At 42.9% G+C, this 25,578-nt stretch overlaps 1 protein-coding gene across 5 annotated transcripts in view; it reads right to left on the bottom strand.

Annotated features, from left to right (window-relative positions):
* Positions 1 to 25,578, bottom strand: part of LOC122790457 (DNA repair protein SWI5 homolog) — a 1,611,811-nt gene that overhangs the window by 913,883 nt on the left and 672,350 nt on the right. For 4 of the 5 annotated variants that reach the window (XM_044058000.1, XM_044058001.1, XM_044058004.1 and 1 more), the window contains exon 1: positions 6,312 to 6,410. The exons of the other annotated variant lie outside the window; for it this stretch is intronic. In XM_044058000.1, the coding sequence (XP_043913935.1) occupies positions 6,312 to 6,386 (75 nt within the window). In that variant the 5' untranslated portion in view covers positions 6,387 to 6,410. Of the gene's footprint in view, positions 1 to 6,311; positions 6,411 to 25,578 lie in introns of those variants that run through there. 5 annotated transcript variants of the gene reach the window in all.

Here is a 25,578-nt window from a genome sequence, read left to right as displayed (position 1 = left end):
TCTTCTCATTGATGGTGTACCCTAAGGAGGTTAGGAGGATTTTGACAAACAGGAGGTCCTTGAGGAGCTTTTCTTTGCAATCTGGCTGAATGAGGCAGTCACCCAGATAAGGGTACATTTGTATATTTTTCCGCCTGCAAAAGGCTATGGCCAGGGCTAAGCATTTGGTGAATACCCTGGGAGCAGTAGATAAGCCAAAGGGTAGCACAGAGAACTGAAAGTACTGTGAGCCTGCTCTGAAGCGAATTAACTTCCTGTAGGATTCCCTTATAGGAATGTGGAGGTAGGCATCTTTTTGATCTAGGGTAACTAACCAGGCATTTTTTGTCAGCATAGGCAGCAGCTGCTGCAAAGTTAGCATTTTGAATTTGGGGTGTTCAGAATGGATAGATCCAGGACGGGGTGCCATGTGCCCTCTTTTCTGGGAACAAGGAATAGTCTGGAATAAAAGCCTTTGCCTGTTTGATCTGAGTGGGTAGGTTCTATTGCCCCTAGGGATATGAGACTTCAAACTTGTTTCAATGCCTCTGCCCACTGATTTGGAGGTAAGTCTGGGTACCCTCTTAGAATTGGGAGTTCGTTGAAGGAGAATTTGTATCCCTGAAAAATTATCTTCAAGACCCATTGGTCCTTTTTTGCAGAGGGAGAGCCTTCCTTCTAGTTTTTGGTGAGAGAAAAGAAGGCAGAGGGGGGAGAGGGAGTCATTGAGAGTTTTTGCCATAGAGGGATGGCTTAGAACTCCCTGCCTATGGAGTGGAAGTGGACAACTGTTTGGTTCTCTGCTGTCCCTGGGATAGGAATCTGGGTGGTCTGTCCCTGTGGGGCTTACTTACCCCTGTCTGCTAGGTGCAAGAAAGGGCCAGTGTTTTGAGGGAAAATTCCTGCTGAACCTAGGAGGTTGTACCTGAAGGAAATCTTTTCCAGTGTGCATAGATTTTGCTTTGTCTTCCAGCTTTTATTATTTATTTTATTTTACATTTGTTGACCGGGACAGTCCGACTGGATACATGTCCATTTTCAGCGGAGGCCCAGGGAGAAAAGCTCCAAGGTAAGCAGTTAAGATTACAGATACAATATCTGCAGTGGTTACATACCTAAACAAGTTATACAAGTTCCAAGGTTAAAGATAATCCCGAGTGTAGGTCAGGATTAAGTAACACAGATAAGCTAAATTACTGTTTTTAACTCATTCTAGAGGATAGTTAGTCAGGTTTGATACATTGACATAGCCAGTTTAGTGTCAAATATTGTTTGAGTCTGGTCTTAAATTGACTCAGGGTGGTAAGTATAGTAATATTATCTGGGAGAGAGTTCCAGGATCTACCTACAGAGTTGGCAAAGAGAGAGTCACCGGCTGAGTTATTAGTGTTGATAGTTTGAACTAGTAGTCTATTAGAAGATCAAAGAGGTCTGGGATTATTATAGGGGGTGATAATATTTTTAGGAGCAGGAGTATTGTCCGGATTGTAAAGGATTTTATAGGCCATAATCAGTTGGTTATACTGGATGAAGCTGGGTAATTCTAGCCACCCAAGCTGGTTTAGGTTGATACAATGATGTGTCCTATAAGGCAGTCCAGTGGCAAATCTGGCAATGTGGTTGTAGCAGATAGAGAATCTGTTAAGGACAGACTTGTTTAAATTACAGAGTAAAGGGGATGCGTACAGAAGAGTTGAAAGTAGGTGAGAGCGAGCTATGGCAAATCTAGCAGGAGGGGTTAAGAAGTCTTTTATCCTGTAAAGTGACCCTGGTTTTTGATTGATGGTTTTGATGGACTGATTAACATGTAGGTCGAATTTAAGATTGTTATCTATGATAACACCTAATAGTTTTGTAGAGGAGTCTGGGGAGATTATTGTGCCATTACTAGATTTTATGGTAAAGGTGAATGCAGTAGACCTATGTGTTGGTGAGAAAAGCAACATTTTTGTTTTTTTTGGGATTTAGGATCAGAAGATGACCAGAAAGCCAGTTTTGACCATAGCTCTGTTGTAGATGTGGCCGAGCAGATCAGGGTAGAGTCATCAGCATACTGGATACAGCTGACTTTTGAAATAACAGTATAAAGGTCGTTAATGAAGATGAAGAACAGAGGGGGCCCTAGTATAGAACCCTGTGGTACACCAAGAGTGTTGGGTAGGAGTTTAGAGAGTTTGTTTTGCCAAAGAACAGTCTGCTGTCTATCATTCAGATAAGATTGGAACCATTGAAGGGCTTTAATATCTAGGCAGAATGTTTTCAGGGTGTGGATTAGAAGTTGGTGATCAACCATATCAAATGCCTTGGAGAGATCCAAGAAGAGGGCAGAGGATATGTTATTATCATTGTGATTAAGGTTTATGGTGCTGAAGAACGCTAGAAGGTCTGAAGTAGTGCTGTGGTGAGGTCGGAAGCCATGCTGGGAGTCTGCCATAAGGTTATTCTGAATTAGGTGGTGCATCAGTTGTCTATGAATACATTTTTCCATAATTTTTGCAAGTGGGGATAATATAGATATTGGTCTATAATTGAATAGTTCAGTAGAGCTACCTCCTTTGTGAAGTGGGATTACATAGGATATTTTCCAGATGGGGCGGATTTTGGCTTCTACTATAGTTCGATTGATTAGTATTGAGATGGGGTAAGCAATGGCACCAGCTGCTTTTTGTAGATACTCGTCAGGGAGTTGATCAGCAGAGAGTGTAGCTGCCTTTAATTTTTTGATCAAGGTACAAATAAGTGAAATGGCAACTGGTTGGAATCTGAATTAGAGTTGGTTTCTAGGGGTGGTACCCTCAGGGCCAGGGGAGGTGGGAGGTAGTTGGCTAGCTAGGGCTTGAATTGTCTCAGTAAAGAATCGGTTTGAGACTTCCTGAGAAGGTTTATCAATGGCGGCTGCAGGGATCGGGGTGGAAGTATGTCTAGGATGTAATAGTTTATTTAGACCTGCCCAGACCTTCTGAGGGTTGTTTTCATTTATTTCCTGTAGATTATAGCAGTATTTTTTTTTTTGTAAAATGGATTTTTTAGTGTCGTTCCTTGATTGCCTATATTTAATGTGATCTTGGGGGTCTTTAGTAGTATGCCATAATGCCCATGCCTTGTTTCTAAGGGTGATTTTTTTAGTTTGGACTCTTTGGAAAGCCATGGAGCAGTTTTTGCCTTTGTTCTTATTGAGCGAACGTGTGCATGAGAATCAAGGATCTCAAGAAATTTGTTGTTAAAGTCGTGACTGCTTCCTCTAAGGGGAGGGGTTTTAGAATTGACCATTTACATGAGTTTAGTTCTTGTTGGAGTTTGGCGGGGTTAAAGTATTTTTTGTTTCTTATCATTCTGAGTAAGGGTTGTTGGGGGCTGATGGCTTTGTGCTTAATTATATAGGTGAGGAGGTGATCACTTAGGTCATCAGAGAGGGTCCCAGAGGTGTACAATTGGGGGGTGACTATTTATAAGTTCCCAATCAAGTATGCTTTCTTTTTGGTTAAGTTTACCTATCCGGGTAGGGGTTGTTATGATTTGTGAAAATGTATGCAGGTTAACATGGGTGATTGGGGATTCTGAGGAACAGGTGCTCCATTCTATGTTAAAATCTCCGAGTAGTAGGGCTTCTTGGGGGTAGAGACATGGCAGCCAGTGAAGGGTATCTTCAAGTGTAGCTATATTGTTGTCTGGGGGAATGTACATACAGATTATATTGATACATTTATTTTTTTATTAAGTTGCAATTTGGTGGCAAGAATCTCTAAGTTGTTAAGTTGAGGTGGTTGTATAGCTTCAATGGTGAAGTTCAACACAAATTTATAGAGAACAGCTGCCCCAACCCCTTCCTGAAAGCACGATCTAGCCTGTGTATGTTATATCCAGGTGGTAACACTTCATTGTCTGTATTGGTTTTAACCAGGTTTCAGATAAACAGAGAATCTCAGGGGAATGGATAGCTAAGAGTGCATGGAGTTCGTGTACCTTGCTGTTAACACTTCTAATGTTGAGGTGACAGGTGAGGAGAGAGTTTGTTGGCCTATTAAATGTAGGTTTATGACATGGATTGCAAGTAGAGGGGGTAGGTTTAACCAAAGTGGATGGGCCAGGGTTGGGGTGGAAATCACCACCAAGTGTGAGGTTAGGTTTAAACCTAGTGATGAACTTCAGGAATTTATTTATAAGTTTATGATAGTGTTTAGATCTAGAACTAATGTGTCTGGGATTGGTATGTTGATAGAGTGAGCAGGGTGTGGGGCTGGACACAGTACTGTATGATTGGTGAAAGGTGGAAGGACTTACAGCTGGGGTGATAGTGTGGCCTTTCGGGTACTGAAATCCAGCGAGAAAATGGTTTTCATACAAGGTAAGGAGATATGGGGTGAGCAAAATGGGTAGTAAAGAGGAGTATATCATTATTTGTGATGAAGCATATGAGTTAAGGAACTGTATTACCTGGGTGATACAACACCAGAAAATAGAGTGGTAGATTTAGAGGTAATGGAGTGTGGGCGAGAGGAATTATGCCAGATGTAAGCTGATAGGTTCTAATAACAGGGGGTGTGGCTCTATAACTATAAATCTAGTGGTACTGGGGGCGGGTGAAAATTGGGGGCAGGGTGGGGCACGGAGCGAGGGAGAGCGGAGTGGGGCTTATGCAGACTACAAGGTTTCCTAATGCTTCCTAGAGCCATGAGGCAAGTATATCAAGCTAATAAAACGTTCAAGCAAGCGGTGACCAAATGAGATATACTGTTCACTCCATAAAACAGACCTCCACTGGATACAATCCGAATAGTGCATAAACCACTTTATTAATTAGAATATAAAACGATGAGCGCTTTCACTAACTTGTAGCTTCTTCAGATCGAAAACACTAATCATAAAATTCATGCGCCTTATATAACTGATGGCAATCATAACAATTAGTTAATTGATAAATTAAAACAGGAAAAACTACAATGGTTAAAACTTGAATAAAGAGCATATCTTGAACAATACAATAAAATACAACGCATCCCAAAGTAAATATTACTATGTATAATACTGTCATTGATATAGACTCTAATAAATATGACAATGTTCATTAAATGAAATGTTGGCCATGTCAAATTACATTCAATAAGAACAGAGTGATTAAAAGCAGCCTTCTTGTCTGAAATAAACTAGATTAAAACTAACAGCATAGAATTTGTCTTACAATAAAACATTATCATAATCATAAGCATAACAAAAATATTATAGCTATCTTGAAGGATACTACAACAGTTAAATAGAAAATATATATAAGTAACTATTGTATGTTTATGTCAAGTGTGTTTATATATATATGTACATATATGGATAGAAATAAAATGAATATGAATATATGAACATATATGTATGTAAATATATGTATACTATAACTATCTTAAAAAGTACTTGTACATTAGATATGTCTGTATATGTGTGTGTATCTATATAAATAAATAAATAAAAATGTGAAATAAATATATATACATAAAAATATATATAAATATGTGTATATAAATATATATAAATAAATATATGTATATAAATAAATGAATGAATAAATAAATGGAATGCACAATTTTTATGTGTATATAAAAAAAATGTGATATGTAATTCAGGTAGCAACTATGTTTAAAAAGAATTATATATTGTAATATATATATATAATAATGATATTTAAAATATATCACAAATATGTTTAAATAATAATGAAATTAATGAAATTTGATATGCCTACGTTTCTTCAAATGTGGTCTAATAGATGCCCTCTCATTTAGTCCGTGACCTTTATCAGCCCTAAGCTTAATAATCCATCTGCTCTCTCTGTCTTCTGTATGATTCATTATATCTCCTCCTCTTATATTTACATTGATTTTCTCTAAAGCCCTAAACCTAAATTTATGTTCAGAATTTGTTTGCATCACATGTTTGGCCAAGGCATTCTGTATATTGCCTTTCTTTATGTTATAACAATGTTCCCTTATTCTATCTCGCAAAACCCTATTGTTTTTTCCAACATAAAAACAAGAACATAATTCACAAACAGCAAGATATACAACATCTGAAGTCATACAGTCAGCATTAACTTGAGTATATATTTCCATATGTGTATCTGGATGTATAGATATTATGCTAGAGTCTATCAACGGACAAAAATTACAATGCCCACAAGCTTTCGTATAATAGTTGTCACGCAAATACATATCTTTCTTTGATGGATAGCATAATAATCTCTTAAGATTCTTTTTGTTCCTATATGTAAAGGATGGAGTTTTACCTACAATCGTTGTTAACTCATCAGCTTGTAATATATTCCAATTCTTAGAAATAATGTCTCTAACCTGTTTATTATCTGCTGTGTATGAAGTCAGAAACTTGGTAGTTACTTCAGATATGACTTTAGCATCACTGGTCATCTCAGATTGGGGCCCAAAATATGGGGTACCTGTTGTTGAGCGTAAAGTCAATACATTATTAATTTGCTTGTTAACCTCATCAGATTTATAACCTCTCTCAGCAAATTTCTCTTTCAGATCATTTACATCTGTTAAAAAACCTTTATCATTTGAATTAAGCCTAGACATTCTTAAGGTCTGCCCTTTCATTATATTGCTAAAAACATGTCTAGGATGCATACTAGTTCTAAATAATAATGTATTCCTATAACATGATTTTCTAAAAATTCCTGTATTAAACATACCACAATCTAATTTCTCTACATATAAGTCTAGAAATTCAATCTTCATTTGTGAGTAATTCATTGTGAACTTTAAACATGGTGTTATATTGTTCATAGTCATAGTGAAATTGTTCAGTTCATCTATGCTTCCATTCCACAAAACAAACACGTCATCCACAAAACGTCTATAGAATTGTACATATTTCTGATACATAGGTTCTTCAAGTAATAAATGTTCTTCCCAATAGGCTAGGAACATATTGGCGTAGCTATTGGCACATGGAGTGCCCATAGCTACGCCATCTAATTGTTGGTAAATGTTATCATTGAAAATAAAAATATTATTTTCTAAAACTAGTTCAAGGAAATGTACTAGTAAATCAATCAGTGTATTACTATATGTGCTATGTTTCAAAAGATAATTGTTAACATAGGTTAAACCAAGTTTGTTTGGGATAACTGTGAATAATGATTGAATATCAAAAGTTACTAGAATTAAATTTTCTATAGTTTCCATTTGATTAGTGGTATGATATAAATCTATTAAAAACTACTTGGAATCACGTAACACACATTTATTATTATTTAATATGCACCTTAGATGTTTCTCTATAAAAACTGACAAATGCTCGGTAACCCATCCCTGCCCAGAGACTATTGGTCTCATGGACGGCTTAGTTATGCTCTTGTGTATTTTGGGCAATCCATGTATGACTGGAATGGTGGGCATCTTAATATATAAATAATCAAACTCATTTTTATCTATTAATTTACTTCTATAAATATCTGTTAAAATATTATGTACATATACACACATATCATGGGCCTTGGTAAAATCAATTCTTATATAAAAAATATCATTCAACATAGTAAACATTTCAGTTTGATAATGTGTAGTGTCCAGTACCACTATACCTGAGCCTTTGTCTGCTGGCCTTATTATAATATTTAAATAATTTCTTAGATTATAAAGGCTCTTCCTTTCTTGATATGACAAATTATTATGAGGTATATACTTTAAATTGTTTACACTATTTTTATGAAAATAATTATATATTTCATCTTCTGTGGTTCGTAAATATGCCTCAAGTAAGGGATGATTGACTGGAATATATTCACTTAAATTCTTAAATACAAACCTATTCATGTTAGTAGTTGCTTCCTTGCTAGCGTCATTTATAGCAGTATCATTGTAAATATATTTAAGCATAACATGTCTACAAAACATTCTCACATCTATAATAGTCTCATCCAATGTACTATTACTATGAGGGATGAAACTCAAACCTTTAATTAATAAATTAATATCATTTTGTGATAAAGGAATGCTAGACAAATTGTATATTAATTCTTGTTGTGATTTGTCCACATTTTCTTCAACGTCGTATTGTTTGGTAACTCTCCTGACAGCTTTCTTTTTTGTCTCCCTTGACTGACTGAGCGTACTCTGTTTAAATTCTTCTCCTGGCGTATTGCCAAAGGGAAGGATAAATTTATAGCTGTCCCTTTATTGTTATCATTCACCTTTGGTCTAACAACCTGTTCCTGATCATTTAAAGACTTACTTTTCTTATTAACGACATTAACAATAGGATACAAATTCACACTTGGATTCATGCTGTTATGAGTTATATGTATAACATCCAAAGAGTCATTACATGTGGTTAGTTCATCATTAATAGCAACTGAACCAGTAAAAGAACTGGTATCAACAGGTATAGTGTCAAGGCCATTGCTTTCAATACCAACAGTCAAGGCTTCTCCTACATTATTAGTTGAATTAGAGGCAGTTGCAGCAGACAATGGCACCTTGTTAGTTCTCAACGAAGTTAAATGCTGTTTGGGAGCCAAACTTTCTTGCCCACTACGTAAATTAGAAGTACGCTCTGGGATACGTCTTTCCCAGACAAAAACGTGTCCTGTTTTAAAGTCCTGTATGTCTCTTGAAACTTTACTTTGTTTCTGCTGAAAGAATTTACGTTCGTATGCAGAAACACAATCTAGTATATTGTCAAAAAGATCATGTATAATTGGCTCAGTGTATTCTTTAAACAGCTGTTGCTCTAGTTCATTAATTTTAGTGGTTAAAATTTCTTCCTCCGGTTACGTATCCCAGAGCGTACTTCTAATTTACGTAGAAAGTACAGTCGTTTAAGTAAACCTACCATGACAATGTATGTTCGAATAATCACTGCTGCAGTAGCCTAAGCAATATGGGATATAACATCTAGCCAACTTCCAAAGCTTTCAGGGCACCTTTCACACTATTAAGTCAGCTCGAGATGAGTTGGCTAAATGTCAGGTTTGGGTGCCAAGCCCTTCAGTGCTTTCATGCTAACACAAAGGTAGGCTAAAGCCCTGAGAGAACATTGCTAAGAAAACAGCAAAAAAGTCCACAACATGGCATTAAAAAAAAAAAAAAAAAAAAAAAAAAAAAAAACACACATAAGGGAGAGGAAGGAGGTAGAAGGTGCTGCAGCAGTGATCATTCGAACATCCACTCTTAGGGTAAGTGTACTTAGACAACTGCTTCATATGCATCACTACTGCAGTAGCCTTAACTCAATGGGTAGATTACCAGAGCTTAACATGGCAGGAAGAAGGAAAGATGAGAGTCCAGCAGCCCCTGCAGAATAGTCCTAGCAAAGCCTGCCCTAGACCTGCAGATGTTATCTAGATTATAGTGCTTTGTAAAAGTGGGACTAACTTGCTGCTCCTAGAATACAACTCAAATCCAACCCTTTCCAAAAAGCCAGAGATGAAGCCAAGGTCCTTGTACAGTGAACCTTGACCCTGACTGGAATTGTTTTATTGTGGTGGGTATAACAAAAGCTAATAGCATGATACAACCACTTTGAAATAGTCCGTTTTTTTTTCTTGCCTTCACAAGAAATGAAAGTACAGTTATGCAAAATCTTACTATAACAGTAGATGTCCTTCTTATTCACTGTTGAAGTATTCTTTACTAACAGGATACCCTGCCAAGGGTAACCCAATGTCCGGCCACTATACCAAAACCTTAGGTATTCAAGGACATTGTATGTGACACATATGCTCCCCGCACATGGTGTAGGGCATAAAACGTGATGTACATACCTCAGAACTGAAAAGCCTGAGGAGGAACAACAGTCCAAAGAGAAAAGTAGGAACATGTGTGTCCAGAAGGAAAAAAAAAGATTGAGAGAAGGGAGGAAGTGAACACTGCAACAGTGAAGAGAAGGACATCTACTGTTATAGTAAGATTTTACACAAATGTACTATGTCCTTCCGTATCACTGTGTCAGCATCCAGGATGGAATTGGCATCCAAGCCTCTGAAAAACACAAGAGCAAGCCACAGCCCTGGTAGAATAAGTCTTTATAGAAACGGAAAGTCTTTTCCCATGAAAGGAGTAACAAAGAAATCGGCTTAGAGACCCATGAAGAAACACAGTCTGTTTAGAAACAGCCAAACCTAGAAATCTAGGATGAAATTAAATTAAAAGTTGCTCAGACTTGCGAATAGCCTTAGTCTTATCCAGATAATACCTGATGTGTCTAAGCAAATCCAAGGTATGAAGAACCTTCTCACTAGCAGACTGCAAAGAAAAAATGTGGACAAATTAATAGACTGATTAAGAGACAATTCATTAACCACCTTGGGCAAAAAAAAAAAAAAGTTATGCGCTCACCATAACATTCTATCTGAGTTGTTGCTCTTCATTTCTCTTCAACCTGTATTACTCGGATCAGGCGCAGATCCAACTCAGCCACCTTTACAGCATCTGATCTGATCTCCAAACCCCTACCCTACCCATAGTGCCCCTGTCTCCCTCCTCCCATCAGATCGAGTTTGCTGCCCACCATAGCATCCCAATCTGATCCAAAAACTTATTCCATGACAAGGATCTCCCTAAGCAAGCAGAGGAGAACAAAGGCATACCCATATGGTGACCAGTCCTCTTCTGGCCAGACCACCACACAGCCTACACAAGGCAGGGGGAAGGAGGGAGGGATGGTTGAAGACAAATGAAGAGCAACAACTGAGATGGAACGTTATGGTGAGTACATAATATCTGAAGTTGTTGTCTTCATTTGGTCTTCAGCCTGTGGGACAGAGTCCCCAGCTACTAAACACCTTGGAGGCCCTCATGGAAAGATATTCTGGAGCATGGCAGAGAGAATTCGTTCTTAGATAGAATGTCCAACTTGTAATGCAAGATGAAAGTATGTGAAAAAGCCCAAGTAGTCGCAGAACAAATGTCATCAAGAGAAATGCTGGACCAGAAGGCAGCTGAAGTAGCCATAAGTCTAGTGGAATGCGCCTTAATATGACCTGGCAGGGTTAAACTCTAGCTGTATATGCCAGGGAAATGCACTGAGAAATCCAACGGGCAATGGTGACCTTCAACACTGGTTTCCCTAAAAAGGGCTTAGAATAGGAAATAAAAAGTTGCTCAGACTTATGAAATGATTTAGTCTTATGCAGGTAAAAAATTAACTTTCTGTGTACATCCAACAAGTGGAGTTTGTACTCTCCCTTATTTTGAAAATTTGGAAAGAAAACCGAGAGATTAATCACTTGATTAATATTGGCTTCCAAAACTACTTCAGGAAGAAAGGATGGATTAACTATGCAATGACAGCCTGTCTTTATAAAATACCGAATAGGGAGGCTTGACTGACAATGCCTGAAGCTCCAAAACCCTTTTGGCAGATGTAATAGTAACCAAGAAAGCCATCTTCCAGGACAGAAATTAAATCCACTGAGGCTGCAGGCTCAAAGGGGGGCAAGACCAAAGCTTGCAGAACTAGCATGAGATCCCAGAGAGGTGTTGGGTCCTTAACCGGTTGCCGAAGTAAAAAGGTGCCTTTCACAAAGGCTTTACAAAGCTTTTAGAAGAAGCTAAAGAAGCCATATTGTCACCTACATGAAAGTTAAATATAGCTGCCAGTTGGAACTTGACCATAGAAGAACTGGCACTGTGCTGAAAAATACTTGCTAAAAATTCTAAAACTGCCTGAACCGGAGCAGTGACGGGGTGTAAGTCATGCTGAGAAGCCCAAATAGAAGGGGTTTAAGGTCACGCTGAGAAACCCAAATAGAAAAATGTTTCCACTTACTGGAATAAACCTTCCTAGTAGAAGATTAATGAACCGCAACCAAAGTTCTTTTGACCGGTGAGGATAACCCAGGAGTACTGACTATCATGGGAACTGGAGAAGCCAAGCAGTGAGTTTCAGAATGATCAGGTCTGGATGGGGAATGCCTGAGGGATGAGAGATGAGATCTGGAATTGGATCCAACGTCCAAGGCAGACACACAACATGAGACCACAGAGAGGGGAACCATACTTGGTGAGGCCAGAATGGGGCGATGACAGAACTCCCCAGCCTGCGAGTTTCTGAAGAAATTTTGGTATTAGGGGCAGAGGAGGATATGCCTACAGAAGAATGGAGGGCCAAGCATGAATCAGAGTGCCTCTGGGGGCTTCCCCCTGAAGGGGGGTTCAGACTGAAAAACTTGTTGCACTTCGCATTAGAAGTAGAGAAGAAGAGATTGGAGCAAAGCTGCCCCCACTTGAGAAAAATCTGTTTCGCTACCAAACGATTCAGTGACAACCCATAAGGCATCAGTATAAACTTTCTGAGCCTGTCGGCTAGAATGCTGGACCTCCCAGGAATGTGCACTGCCACCAGAAAATGTCCAGTGGAGATTGCCCACTCCCACACTCTCATGGCCTCTTGACACAGGGCATAAGAACTGGTTCAACTGCTTGTTGATGTATCAGACCACAGACATATTGTCCGGCTGGATAGCAATTGTCCCTAGAGGAAGATGGGCGTGGAGAGCTTGCAATGCTAGGGGCACCACCCTCATCTTCAGGACACTGATATGCAATTGAGTCTCGAAGGGGGAACCACGTACCTTGGACTATCCTTCCCAAGCTGTGCCCTCCCCCAGCAGGTGGTCACCATGGCCAAGGGGGGAGGCAGAAGAAAATGGAATGAGTCCACCACAGAAGAGAGTCCCTGCACACCTGAGATACCTGAACAAGATGAGACAACGGAAGATCTAGCATGGACCACTGAACTGCAAGGGTCTATTGAAGTACCCGTATGTGTAACCGAGCCAAAGGTAGGAGAGTGCTCATGGACCCTAACGCCCATAATTCCAATTCCACCATCGGCAGCTGAGCTTGAAGAATACAGCAGACATGTAGTTTGAGAGACTGGATTCTCTCTGAGGTTAGGAAGACCATGGTTTGACTCATGTCCAACCAAGCTCCAATGAAATGTAGCATTTGAACAGAGGACAGTAAAGATTTGTTGAGTTTAATGGTTATTCCCAACAGGTGGGCTAAGTGAAAGGAATCCCTTGCTTGGAAGGGGCAGCAAGAAGCCAGTCATCCAGGTAGGGGAAGACCTGGAATCCCTGTAGTCTCAGATGAGCTGCTACCACTGCCATCACTTTGGTGAACACCCTGGGGGCTGTGGTGAGAACAAAGGGGTGCGCTCTGAGCTGGTAATGACTGGCTTCCAGCCAAAACCGGAGGAACCTTCGAGAGTGCCTGTCCATTTTGATGTGTTAGTACACATCTTGAAGGTCAACTGAGCTGATCCAATTGCTCTCCTGCAGAAAGGGCAGGATAGATTGAAAGAGTGACCATCGGGAATTTTGTCTTGGCAATTGACAGATTTACGATGGTGAGATCCCGAATGGGTCTCAAGTCCCCCGTCTTCTTTGGCACCAAAAATAATCTGGAATAAATGCCTAATTCGGTCTGGTCTGGGGGGATACGCTGGATGACTTGTTTTTCTAGCAGCTTTGCAATTTCCAGTGCTGCTTCCTCCATTTGCATGGGTGGAACGTCCGGGACAGAATAGCCTCTGGATATGATATGCAACACCCAACGATCATTCGTGACAGACTCCCAGGCTATTGGGTGTAGCGAGAGGCATCCCCTGACTGCCTGCAGAGCTGAGCAGCCAGGCAACCCTCCAGGGCTGGTGCACGGGTCTGTCCAAGAAAGGTTCTCGAGACCCCTGATTCCTCAGACCCCCTGCCTCGAGGTGGGGTCTATCGAATCCCCCTGTGCCTCTAGAGGAAGGCGAGTCCTGACCATCCTGGGAGTAGCTCTGAGACTTTCAGAACCACATCTTCTTTGCCCCCGCTAATTCCTCAAAAAGGTTCGCTGGGAGGTGGAGAAGCAGATCCCGACAGCAGACAGTCTTCCTGTCCTCCTCGCTCTGGACAAGAGTGTCAGGTACCAACTTTCCAAAGAGGATGGAATCATCTTATGGGCGTTAGTAAAGGACGACTTAAGGGGTTCTGAGAAAGCAAGAGTTGGAGCCAGGTGTGGCATCTGATGACAACGCCTGTTCCGGCAGCACTAGTGGCGCACTTAGTAACATGAGAGAGAAGCCGCATAGAGGTGTCAGCAATCGACGTGAGGGTGGCCATGCGAGAAAAGGAAAAACCTTCTGGTCCTCTGCCATCATGGACCCTGGGGTAAACCCAGTGATCTCCTTGACAAAGTCTCGCTGGAGTCTAATTACGTGTGCCATATAATTCAGTGCACATACCGAAAACATGGCTGAAGCATACACCCGCTTCTCAAAGCGCTCCATTATCCTGGACTCTCGGTCTGGTGGATGGACTGTGGAGCTCTTTTGCACAAGCTCCTCCTTAGTGGCCACTGCCAGTACCACGGCATCTATGGGGGATCCCTTGGTCCAGTGCTTCCTATCTGTGGGAGCACTCAAGACCTTGTTGGTGCATGTGGGGAACAGCTCCACTGTAACTGGTTTCTTCCATGCCCATGATGTAATTAGATCCAAAAGTTGATCCACGGGAGGGGACACCCAGAATGTAAAGGGTCCTGTGCCAAATGCCTCCAGGAACACCGATTCATCCGAGTTGGGTTTCTGGGAAGACTACCCCCCTTGCTGACGAAGGATGCCATGATGTCTCCAAAGTAGACATCCTCGGGGGGGGGGGGCTCGCCTTCCTCCAAATCGGTGTCCTCCATGAGGGACTCTGGTGGGCAGTCAATGTGCCTCCTTTTGCTTATATGTTTTCAATGCACCTCCTCAGGGGGAGTTTCTGGGGAAGACTCAAAAACATCTGGCTGCTCCCGTGTGGGAGCTCCCTGGGGCAGAGAGGCAGCAGGCTATCCCTGAGGTAGCAGGAAGTTGGAATCTATACCAGAAACTAAAGAAGCCAGGGCAGACTCCAAAGAAGAGATAGTTAAGGGTCTCGATGGTATCAAGAGAACCCTCTCCACCACACTGAAGGCAGAAGGAGAGCGAACCATCTGAGAAGGGAGTACATATGGGTCTGCCATTCTCTGGATCAACGGAGGAGTAAGAGTTGAACCTCTAGGCACCAAGATTCCAACTGGAAGGCTCTGCTCTGAAAGGCTCGGAGCCAATACCATCCCCTTGGATCTGGCGCCAAGGTTATGGCTCCAAGAGCTGGATGGATCCGAGCTCATTGGATCTGACCTACTCAAGGTAATGGTAGGCATCGAGGTACAAGGTACCATCCGCGCCAACCCCTCGACACCGGGAGTACTCAGATCTGAAGGCTTCAAAACCGGGGGCCAGATCAGAGAAGGAGTAATTGGTAGGAATGCAGAGTGCATGCCCCCCTCCAGAGGGAGACGGGGCAGGCAAGACTCTCAACTGTATCTGAATGTGGATAAATTTCCACATCATCCTGTCCACTTCCGCTTCGGAAAAGCTGCGGGTGGATCGGGACGATGAGGCCACCAATACTGGCCAGGAGGTCAGTGAGGTGAAGCTGGGGCCGGCGAATGATCTGAAGGTCCAGGGAGAAGCGAGGGGAACGAAGCTGAGGAGACTCCGGTCATGGGATGGAGCAGACCTTGGCCAGAGGACCAGCTGAGTCGGGCAATCAGGGAATCGCTTCTTAGGCCTGTCCCTGTGTTTATGCTTGTCCCCATCCCCAGACATCTTGGCGGGAGGTTGAGTCTCAGAGGCTAGGGCAGAGACAGAAGAAGCAGTAGTAGTAGTAGTTGGGATTGAGGAGGCCTGGGCCCCGGTGGTAGGAGGGGGAAGAAGGCATCTTAAAATTAGCTTGTTCCTCCTGTCCATCAATGCGCGGGGGGGGGGGGGGGTTGAAGCCCACGCAGATGGAACAAGGACGACTCAAGATGGGAAACCCCTAAGCATACTATGTATAGAGAGCTGGGGAGAGCTTATGGCCACACTCCGTGCACTTTCTAAAGCCTGCTTTGGGGGTCTCAGACATAGCCGCAGCAGACAGACTCAACCAGAACACATGCGCACACACTTCAGAAAGGAGAGAAAAGGTTTTATTTATTTATTTATTTTTACTGACAAACAGCACAAGGGTGTGGATGGTAGAAATGATAGAAAAGAGAAATTTAAGTAAAAAGGAAGGCAGAAAACATACAAAAATATAGTCACTTACCCAAATAGAAGCTCAGAGCAGTGGATCATAATGCTTATGCTAGCCTGGCAAATGAGATCTGGGGAGAAAGGGGCATTATGGGTAAGGAAGGAGCTTGGAGCTCAGATCTAATGCTGAAAAGGCAACTGTGCCAGATCAGAGTACTACAGGCTGAAGACCAAATGAAGACAACTTCAGATTAAGGATTAGTACGAACAGACACTCCGTCCCTATGAGAAAACAAAAAAGGAGGCACAGCCATAAGGGCCTGAAGCTTAGATGCCCTCTTAGCTGAAGTAAGAGCCAGAAGAACAGTCTTCCATGTATGGAAGCTGAAGCCACAGGCTCAAAAGGAGCCCCGAGTCGATTTTTCAAGAACAAAATTAAGGTTCCAGGAAGGAAGAAACTGATTTCTGGGATGCCTAAATATAAAGAATGCCTTTAAAAATTGTTTGACCTCAAACCTAGAGGCCAGAAGAGGAGACAAAGGCAGACAAGCAGAAATAAATGACAGTTGAGCTTTAACAGAAGAATATGCTAACTCAGCATGCAGCAATTCATACAAATAAAACAGAGCTAGTAGAATATCCACAAAAGTGGAACCTTGTTACGAGCAAGGCATCAGACAGAAAATATCATCCATTTGGACAAAGAGGATTTCCTGGTAGTGTTTTTTCTGGCCAACTGCAGAACTCAAAGCAAGTCCTCAGAAAAGGGTGCCTAAAAAGAGATCAAAACCCTATCACCCACAGTGTCAGCTAAAGAGTGGACAAGTGAGAATGAATGAGAGGTCCCTTGTCTTGAGTAGGTCCACCCTGTGAGGTAACTTGCTGTGATTGCCCTTGGCTAGGTGCAGAAGAAGAGGGAACCAATGCTGTCTGGGCCAAAATGGAGTCATCAACAAGATTTTGGAGTCTCATTCCATCTTAAGCAGGGCCCTTGAAATGAGAAGAAGGGGAGGGAAGGTATAAACAAAGATCCCCTTCCAAGAAAAAGACAGGGTATCCTACATTCCAGGGCAGAGGACTTGGGGCAGTCTGCCACAATGTTTGCTCTGAAGGACTACAAACAGCCTGAACAGTCACCTGATACTGAATTGGTAGTCTGCAGAGGAGGTAGGATCATGTCTTCCCTTGCTTGTTGATGTACCACATCACTATGGTATTGTCTGTAAAGATTTTGAGAAGCCCTGTAAGAAAAAAGGTATAAAAAGGCTTAAAGGACCAGAAGGAGAGCTCTCATCTCTTGATGTTGATGTGGTCCGACCTCTGACAAATGAGCCAGAAATACTGCACCTTGAAAGGACCAAAAGAAGCACTCCATCCCATGTCTGAGGCATCCGAAAAAATTCCTGAGAAGGGAATGTGGACTGAAAAGGAAACCCTGGGTTGAGAGACAGCTGATAAATCCATCACTGAAGCTTTAGTTTGAGGCATTAAAGAAGAGGGACTAGAAAGTCTAAAGGATGACAGTGTTGGATCTATACTGACTTTAGGAACCTCTGTAGCTTTCCCATTTGTAGTCTGGATAGAGGAAGCATAGGAATGGTGGAGGCCATGAATCCCAGAGCCCTTAGAAACTTTCTGACCATAACAGAGACCTGAGGAAGAAGAGAGTGAAAAAAGTAAATTAGAGCAAGAGCTTTGAGTGGAGGCAGGGAAGCCAGCATAGGAATGGTCTGGAGCCTGCAACAAAAAAACATGATCCTGAGAAGTCAGGAAGGATTTCTGGAAGTTTATTGTAAACCCTAGAGTTTGTAAGAGGCAAACAGAATAGTGAAGGCGCTGAAACAGGGTCTCTGGGGAGGAAGCCTGAATGAGCAGGCCATCCAGGTAAGGAAAGATTTGCATCCCCCTCATCCTGCAAAAGGCAATCACAGCAGGAAGGCATTTGGTGAAGACCCTTGGGGCAGTAGAAAGACCAAAGGAAGAAAGAGAAATGCAAATACTTCCTGAAACAGGGAGGAATAGGAGTGTGAAGATAAGCATCCTTGAAATCCAGAGAAACCATGAAAGTAGGCAGAAGAAGAGTCTGAAGGGCAGTATCCAAAAAGACGGGATCTTCAGAAAGGTGTTCGGTTTGTAAAGGCCCAGAATTGGCCTTCTGGTGACTTCTTTCCTGTGAACCAAAAACATTCTGATACAAACCCCCTTCCCCTTCTGAGGAGCAGAAGCTGCTTGGACGGTGCATTGAAACAAAAGGCCCTGAAGTACATTTAGAGAAAAGAGCAGCTGTTCCTAAGGAAGTTGGGGAATGCCCAGAAAAGGAGGAAGGGATTTCCACACCATGAAGCATCCCAAACTGATTATGCACAGAACCCAAAAATTCTGAGTGATCTTTAACCAGTTTGCAAGAGACAAGGAGGGATAAAATGACAAAGGAGTCTGACTCAGGATGTGGAGAAGCAGAAGCAAACAGCTGGACAGAACCTGGCTTGTCTGGAAAAGGAGGCTTTTGAGTAGTTGGGCGTCTGAGTAGATTTAGTAGGAGCCTGTCTAGAAACCTTTTTACTTTTGGAAGGAAGGCAAAACTGTCTACTCACAAAGGTTGACATTGAAGGATAACTGCTCTGAAATTTAGGAATAAGAGAAACAAAAATACATTTCAATTCCTTCCTGCAAGGCCTTGCCCTTTTCTTGTAGGGACTTAAAAAGCTCAGCAGCTGCAGAACCAAAAAAGATGTTTATTATCAAGGGAAGCATCCATCAATTTAGCCTTAATATCAGGCAAAGGTTGGCGGTGAAGCCAAGAGTAAAGTGTCAACACAAAACCAAGAGCAGCAGCTCTAGAAGCACCACCAGCTGCATCATAATTACATTTAAAAGAACGGTGAGACGCTTGAGAAGAGGAGTCCAACAAAGAGAGGAGTAAATCCTTCCTCTCAGAATCAGGAAGGTAAGACAAAACCTGACAGGCCTGAGAAAGACAAGCTAAGACATACCTGGTCATATAGGTCTGATAAGTAATAGCCTGAAAGACCAGGTTAGCAGCAGTATACACCTTTCTGTCCAGCCTTTCCACTGTGCTACTTTCCTTGTCAGAAGGGAGTAATTTAGTAGAAGGCAAGAGCTTGAAAAGTTTGTTAAAAGAAACAGATACATTGGAGAAGTCAGCAGGACATTTGTAAAGAAGTACCTCATAAAACCTGTCAGGCTTTTTAGGGGCTGGAGATCGGGAATCAGGAGCCTTAGAAGCCACAAAAAAAGTGTCCAAGAGGGCAGCCAGGATGAGAGGAACAACAGAGGGCTTAGGGGATTCCATCTGGAGGCGCTCATAATACCTTTTCTGGATGTCAGAAACATGAAAAAGTACAGTTTTGTACCTACCATAAATGTAGATGTCCGATAGGTATGCATCTGCAGTCATAACATATGGGTTGTCCTGCCTAGGCAACCCTTCGGTCGGCCGGATTCCAAAGTCTGGGTCTGGCCTCGGCTGATGTCGCACTCTCCCCGACGTCAGAGCGTCTGGGGTATAAAAGCATCAGCCAACGCCATTTTCCTCAGTTTTTCTTGCCCCAGATGCCAAGTGCCCTCTAGGAAGGATAAATTTGGATAAATGCTGAAAATTTCCAAACATTTGCAAAATTATATACATGTATAAACAAACAAATACACCATAATAGATTCCCCCAGCTAGCTAAAAGAGGGGTAAGTACCCTAGGAATATCACAGAGGGGTAGGAGGGAGGGTAATCCTGACTGCAGATGCATACCTATCGGACATCTACATTTATGGTAGGTACAAAACTGTACTATGTCCTTCAAGGATGCATCTGCAGTCATAACATATGGATAGAATACCATAGCCAATCTGGGGGAGGAGGTACTAAGAAAAGGATGGTGTAGTTAAGATCCCCTGCAGGACTGCAGTAGCAAAACCTGCTCTGGATCTGGAGTACAAAGGTAGATTGTAATGCTTGGCAAATGTATGCACGGAGCTCCAAGTAGCAGCTTCTAAAATGTCCTTGGTAGCCACCCCTCGTAGGAAGGCTGTAGTGGTGGCTGTGGCCCTTGTGGAATGAGGCCTGATGTTTTCAGGAACTGTCTTTCCATGAAAGGAGTAGCAAAATCGAATGCAATTTCCTATCCATTTTGAAATTGTCTGTTTGGAAATTGCTCTTCCTTGCACCCCAGTAGCATATGCTACAAAAAGTTGGTCAGTTTTTCTGCTATTTTTTGTTCTGTCCAAGTAGTAGCGTAGTTGTCTGTGTATATCCAGGGTGTGCAAAAGTTTTTCCCCTCTATTCTGTGGATTAGGGAAGAAAGTAGGCAAGTGAATAGCTTGGTTCAAGGATACCCTAGATACCACCTTTGGCATAAAAGTAGGATTGGTTCTTAGTGAAACTCTGTCCTGGTGGAAAATAAGAAATGGCTGCACTGCCATTAATGCTTGTAACTCAGATACTCTTCTTGCTGAAGTGATTGCCAGAAGGAATGCAGTTTTCCAAGACAGAAACTGTAGATCCGCCGATGCTGCTGGTTCAAAAGGAGGAAGCATCAGTTTCTCCAGCACAAAGTTGAGATCCCAAGCAGGTAGAGGGGGTCTTCTTGGGGGTTTAATATTTTTTATCCCTCTCAGAAATTGTCTGTGGAGAGGGTGCGAGAAGATAGGTGGATCCACATTGTATTCTGCTGAAATGGCTGAAGCATGAATCTTAATGGAAGAATAGGACAGGCCATTGTGGAACAATTCTGCTAAGTATTCTAGGATATGTGTCATGTTTGCCACTGTGACATCTGAGCCTTTTGATGCGCTCCAAATGAGAAATCTCTTCCATTTAGCTGAGTAAGTCTTCCTTGTGGAAGGCCTGCGAGCCTCCAAGATAATGTCCTTTGCCCTCTGAGATAAAACAGTTGGATTTGGATTTAAGGAATTTTCCAGGCAGCTAGCTGCAATGTTTTCAAGTTGGGATGCAGGGTCTTGAAATTGTTCTGCGTCAGAAGAAGAGGCCATAGGGGGAGAGGCCATGATTATGCCTGAGACATGCTTCTCAATAATGGATACCAGTGTTGTCTTGGCCAGTCTGGAGCTATTAGTATCACTTTTGGCTGTTCCTCCCTGATCTTCAGTAGAACCTTGTACATCAATGGGAGAGGTGGGAAGGCATATACTATTAGGGCTTTCCAGCTGAAAGAGAGAGAGTCCACCCTCCAAGCTTGTGGGTGGTATGTCCTTGAGCAGAATGTCTTCAGTTGATGGTTGAGTGGGGAGGCGAACAGGTCTACCTCCGGCATTCCCCATGTCTTTGCTATGAGTTGGAAGATGTCTGGGTGCAGCATCCATTCGTGTGCATCCATGGTAGTTCTGCTTAAGCTGTCCGCCAGTGTATTTTCTTTCCCTGGCACGAATTGGGACTGTAGTTGGATATTGAGATTCAAGCATAGTTCCCACAGATTCATAGCCATCCGGCATAGAGGGTAAGAGTGTGCGCCTCCCTGCTTGTTTATGTACCACATGACCGTGGTGTTGTCTGTCCTTATTAAAAAGATGGCTTTGTTGGAGGAAGGGTTTGAAGGCCTCGATTGCATGCCTCACTGCCAGCATTTCTTTTTGGTTTATGTGCATGCTTAGCTGTCCTTGAGGCCATAGGCCTTGGATACATTTGTCATCCATGTGTGCTCCCCATCCTCGGTCTGAGGCGTCCGTGGTGATGGTCTGCCCTGTTTTTGGTTTGTTGAAAGGCAACCCTCTGTTGGCCTGGCAGGCCTGAGCACACCAGAAGAATTCCTTTTGAAGGCATGGAATGATTGGTATCATGGTTTCTAAACTGCGACTGTGTTGAGACCAAACACTCCTTAGGTACCATTGTAATTTCCTCATATGCAGCCTGGCATGTGGTTCATAGGTTTATACTAGGCTATCTGCCCTAAGGCATTTATAAGCCTAGCCCAAATTTTTGTGGCTCACGACACCCCTTATATGAAAAAATACTGTGCCCATTAGTTTGTTGTGCCTCTGTCCAGCAGTGACACAGAGATGATTCCTGGGATAAACCTACGATCTCCCATCCACAGGTCAAGATGGCTCTTGAACAGAGCCAGCGAGGTGCTCTGCCTCACATGGATCGGGATTTTATTCCACAGCATAGGGAGTCTCTGAGTGATAAATCTATCCCTCCAGCACGTCCTATTTATATCCGTGCTAAGGTTTAAGTTGCTTGCTTTAGTGGTTTTGGTGGATTTGGATTTTTTGAGGTGGAGCATGTCCATTAATTCCGGGTTGGACATGGCCTTGTATGTCAGGCACATGTCACCTCTAAGCAGACGGTATGCAACTGAACAGAGCTGGACTTTCTTCAATCTGGCAGCATATGACAGATTTTGGAGTCCCTTTATCCTTTTGGTGAGGAACTTTTGGGGTCTCTCCAATTGCTGCAGATGTCGGGTGAGATACATCCCGAATGGGGCATTGTACTCGATCACTGGTCTGATAAGTGAAGAGTACAGGGGAACAATGACCTCACTAGATCTGGATGTGAATCCCTTCATGATCAGGTGGGCAATGTAGAAGGTCTTTCTAACCACTTTAGCAACATGAGTGTCAAAAGAAAGGCCACTGTCAACCTGGGTCCCCAGGTCCCTGATGACCTCTTCTATGCTTAGTGAATTGCCACCTATATGGTAGCTTGGGGTTACCTTGTTTTTCCCGAAGGGTATGACTGTACATTTTTTGGCCTTTAACTTCAGGCCATGGCTTTGGCACCATAATTCTGGTATCAGAATTATGCAGGATGCCATGTAACCCAGGGCCTGCAGGATTTTCCTTGCAGTAAGCTGAGTTTGTCTTGTCAGAATCATGAAGTAATCTGGCAGTTGTTTTTGTTTTTCTTCTGTGAGAAAGGCCATTTGGGTGGTTGTGTCCAGATCTGCACCCAAAAAGGTTATCCTTTGGGATGGTAGTAGTCTTGACTTTTGGATGTTGACTGTGTATCCCAAGGTCTGTAGCAGGTGCATGGCATAGGCCAGGTCCTTTAGCAATTTTCCCTTGTTGTCCGCTTGTAGTAGGCAGTCGTCCAGGTATGGGTAAATTTGAATTCCCTGTAGTCTGCAATGTGCAATTACTGATGCCAGGCATTTTGTGAATACTCTGGGCGCAGTAGATAAGCCAAAGGGCAATGCTGAGAACTGATAATGCTCTGATCCTGCAATAAATCTGAGGTGTCTTCTGCAACTTGGTCGAATAGGGACATGCAGGTATGCCTCCTTGAGATCTAGAGTCACCAGCCAAGACTCCTTGCCCAACATGGGAAGAAGTTGCTGTAGGGTCAGCATCTTGAATTTTGGCACAATGAGATAAGTGTTTAGTGCGGACAGGTCGAGAATAGGTCTCCATTGACTTTCTTTTCTTGGTACAAGAGTAAAATCCTCGGCCTTGTTCTGAACATGGTACCTTTTCTATAGCTTTCAACTGAAGTAAATTGTTGATCTGTCTTAAAGCCTCTGCCCTCTGATTTGGTGGAAGGTTTGGCATTCCGCTTCTTTTTGGGAAAGTGTGGAAGTGGAACCTGTATCCTTGGTCTATTATTTGCAGTGTCCATGTATGCTTTGTAATATAATGCCAGTTTTTTGAGAATAAAGCCAGCTTTCCGCCCAAGGGTGCTTCCAGTTGATCCCTGGTAGGCGGAATCAGAGTTAAGTCATTGAGCCTGTCCTGGTGTAGTGGTTGTTGTTGTTGCACTACTCCTCTGGTTGGCAGGCTGCCACTGACGGCCTCTGTAGGAGCCCTTCGATTGACCTCTGCCTCTAGGGCGCCTGTTCCTGCCTCTCTGGGCGCTGTCCGAGTCTGGAAAGGACCAATTCTTAGTAGGCCAGTTTCTGCTGTATCTCGGTGGTTGTACTTGCAGGAAATCTTTAACTGTTTGCACAGATTTTGCCTTTTCTTCAACCTTTTTTAAGATCTCCAGAGCAGAGGAGCCAAATAAATTTTGTTTCTCCATTGGAGCATCCAGGAGTTTAGCTTTAACATGGTCTGGCAAAGATTGTTCCTTCAGCCAGGCATGCCTGCGAATAACTGCCCCAGTCATAGCTGATCTAAATGAAGCCTCCAGTGCATCATAGCCACATTTTAAGAAATGGTTACTAACCTGTTGTGAATTGTGTACCAAATCCTGAAGGGATTTACGGTCTAGGGGTTCAGGAGAAGAAAGTTTCTTATTCAGTTCATCTAACAAATACTCTTGGTACTGTATCATATGAAATTGACAATTTAATGCCCTGACGGAAAGAGTTGCAGAAGTGTATACCTTCTTTTCCCATCTCTCTCTAAAGCTCTAGACTCTCTTTCAGAGGGTAGAGGATTTTTGGCAGTAGCGGCCGCAACCCCTTTAGGGCCCTGAGAAATAGTTTCTGGGTCTGCAGAATGGGCTTTATACAGATGGAAATGAGAATCCGGGACCCTGTAGTATCTGTCAGGTTTGGCAGGGGCCGGAGGAAGAGTATCAGGGGCTGTACTGACATCATTGTACACATCATCAATTACATTCAGAACAGGAGGTATAGCTAAGGGCCTATGTTGAGGCAAATGCAAAAAGGTCCTTAATCTTTTTCTAGAATCAGAGAAACCCTGACCTTGCCATTGAAAATGCTCTCTCATGGAGTGTAGAGTCTCACCAAAGGAAAACTCTTCAGGAGGGGAGGCCGAAGGGATAGATTCCTCAGCATCTGAATCCTCATAAGGCGAGTAAGCCCCTTCCTGGTGGTCTGACAACTCAAACCCATCAGTGGAATCATCTGAAGAGTGTGGGTCAGAGGGGTCAGTCCTGGGCCTTTTGTCCGGAGGAGGGTGAGAGGACCTGTCTCGGTGGGGTTGTGAACCCCTAATTAAGGAAATAAGGTCCTCAGCAAGGCTGAGGATCTGTGAACTGGAGGAAGGCCTCTGGGAGGTAGTTTTGGTAGGCAAAGCTTTTGATTGCTTGGCAGCTTTAGCCCTTGAAAAGGCCTTAATGGACAAGAAGCAGGGGGCCTAGCTGCCCCACGTGCAGGAGTAGAAATGTCCAAAGGTATGGTGTCGGACATTTCCTGACAACTGGTCTCGGTAGGAAGTTCTGTAGCAGACTCAGCCGGGGCCTCCCGGGCCTCGGTGGTCGTATGGATGGTTTCGGAAGAAGGAATCTGCGAGGACTCTGTTTCGGCCGAAACCGAGACACTCGCGGTAGGCCTAGCTGTGGTTTCAGCCGAAACTGCGGGCCGCGAGTGTCGGTCCTTTTCCTTCCGTTTTTTCATCATATGCGAAGTCAGAGTCTCCGACGGCATTTTATAAGCAAAAGCGGCTCCAAAAAATTCCTCCGCAAACTCCGACCGACGTCTAAGAGTTCGTCGATTGAAGGAAGCACAGGCTAAACAAGCCGATACATCGTGGTCTGGGCCTAAGCAAGGAAGGCAGTAGGAATGGAAATCCTTATGAGGTATTTGTTTCCCATAAGTTAAACAATTATTTACTTTGTCTGACATCGGCTGAGGCAAGAAAGAGTCCCCAAAGGGGTACTTAGCTTTTTTCGAAGTCTTCGGTAGC

This window comes from Protopterus annectens, chromosome 16.part0 (assembly GCF_019279795.1).
Source record: "Protopterus annectens isolate FY-2018-M chromosome 16.part0, PAN1.0, whole genome shotgun sequence".
NCBI classification, from domain to species: domain Eukaryota; kingdom Metazoa; phylum Chordata; order Ceratodontiformes; family Protopteridae; genus Protopterus; species Protopterus annectens.
Note: the sequence above shows the minus strand (reverse complement) of the source record. Positions and strands in the feature narration are given on the sequence as shown.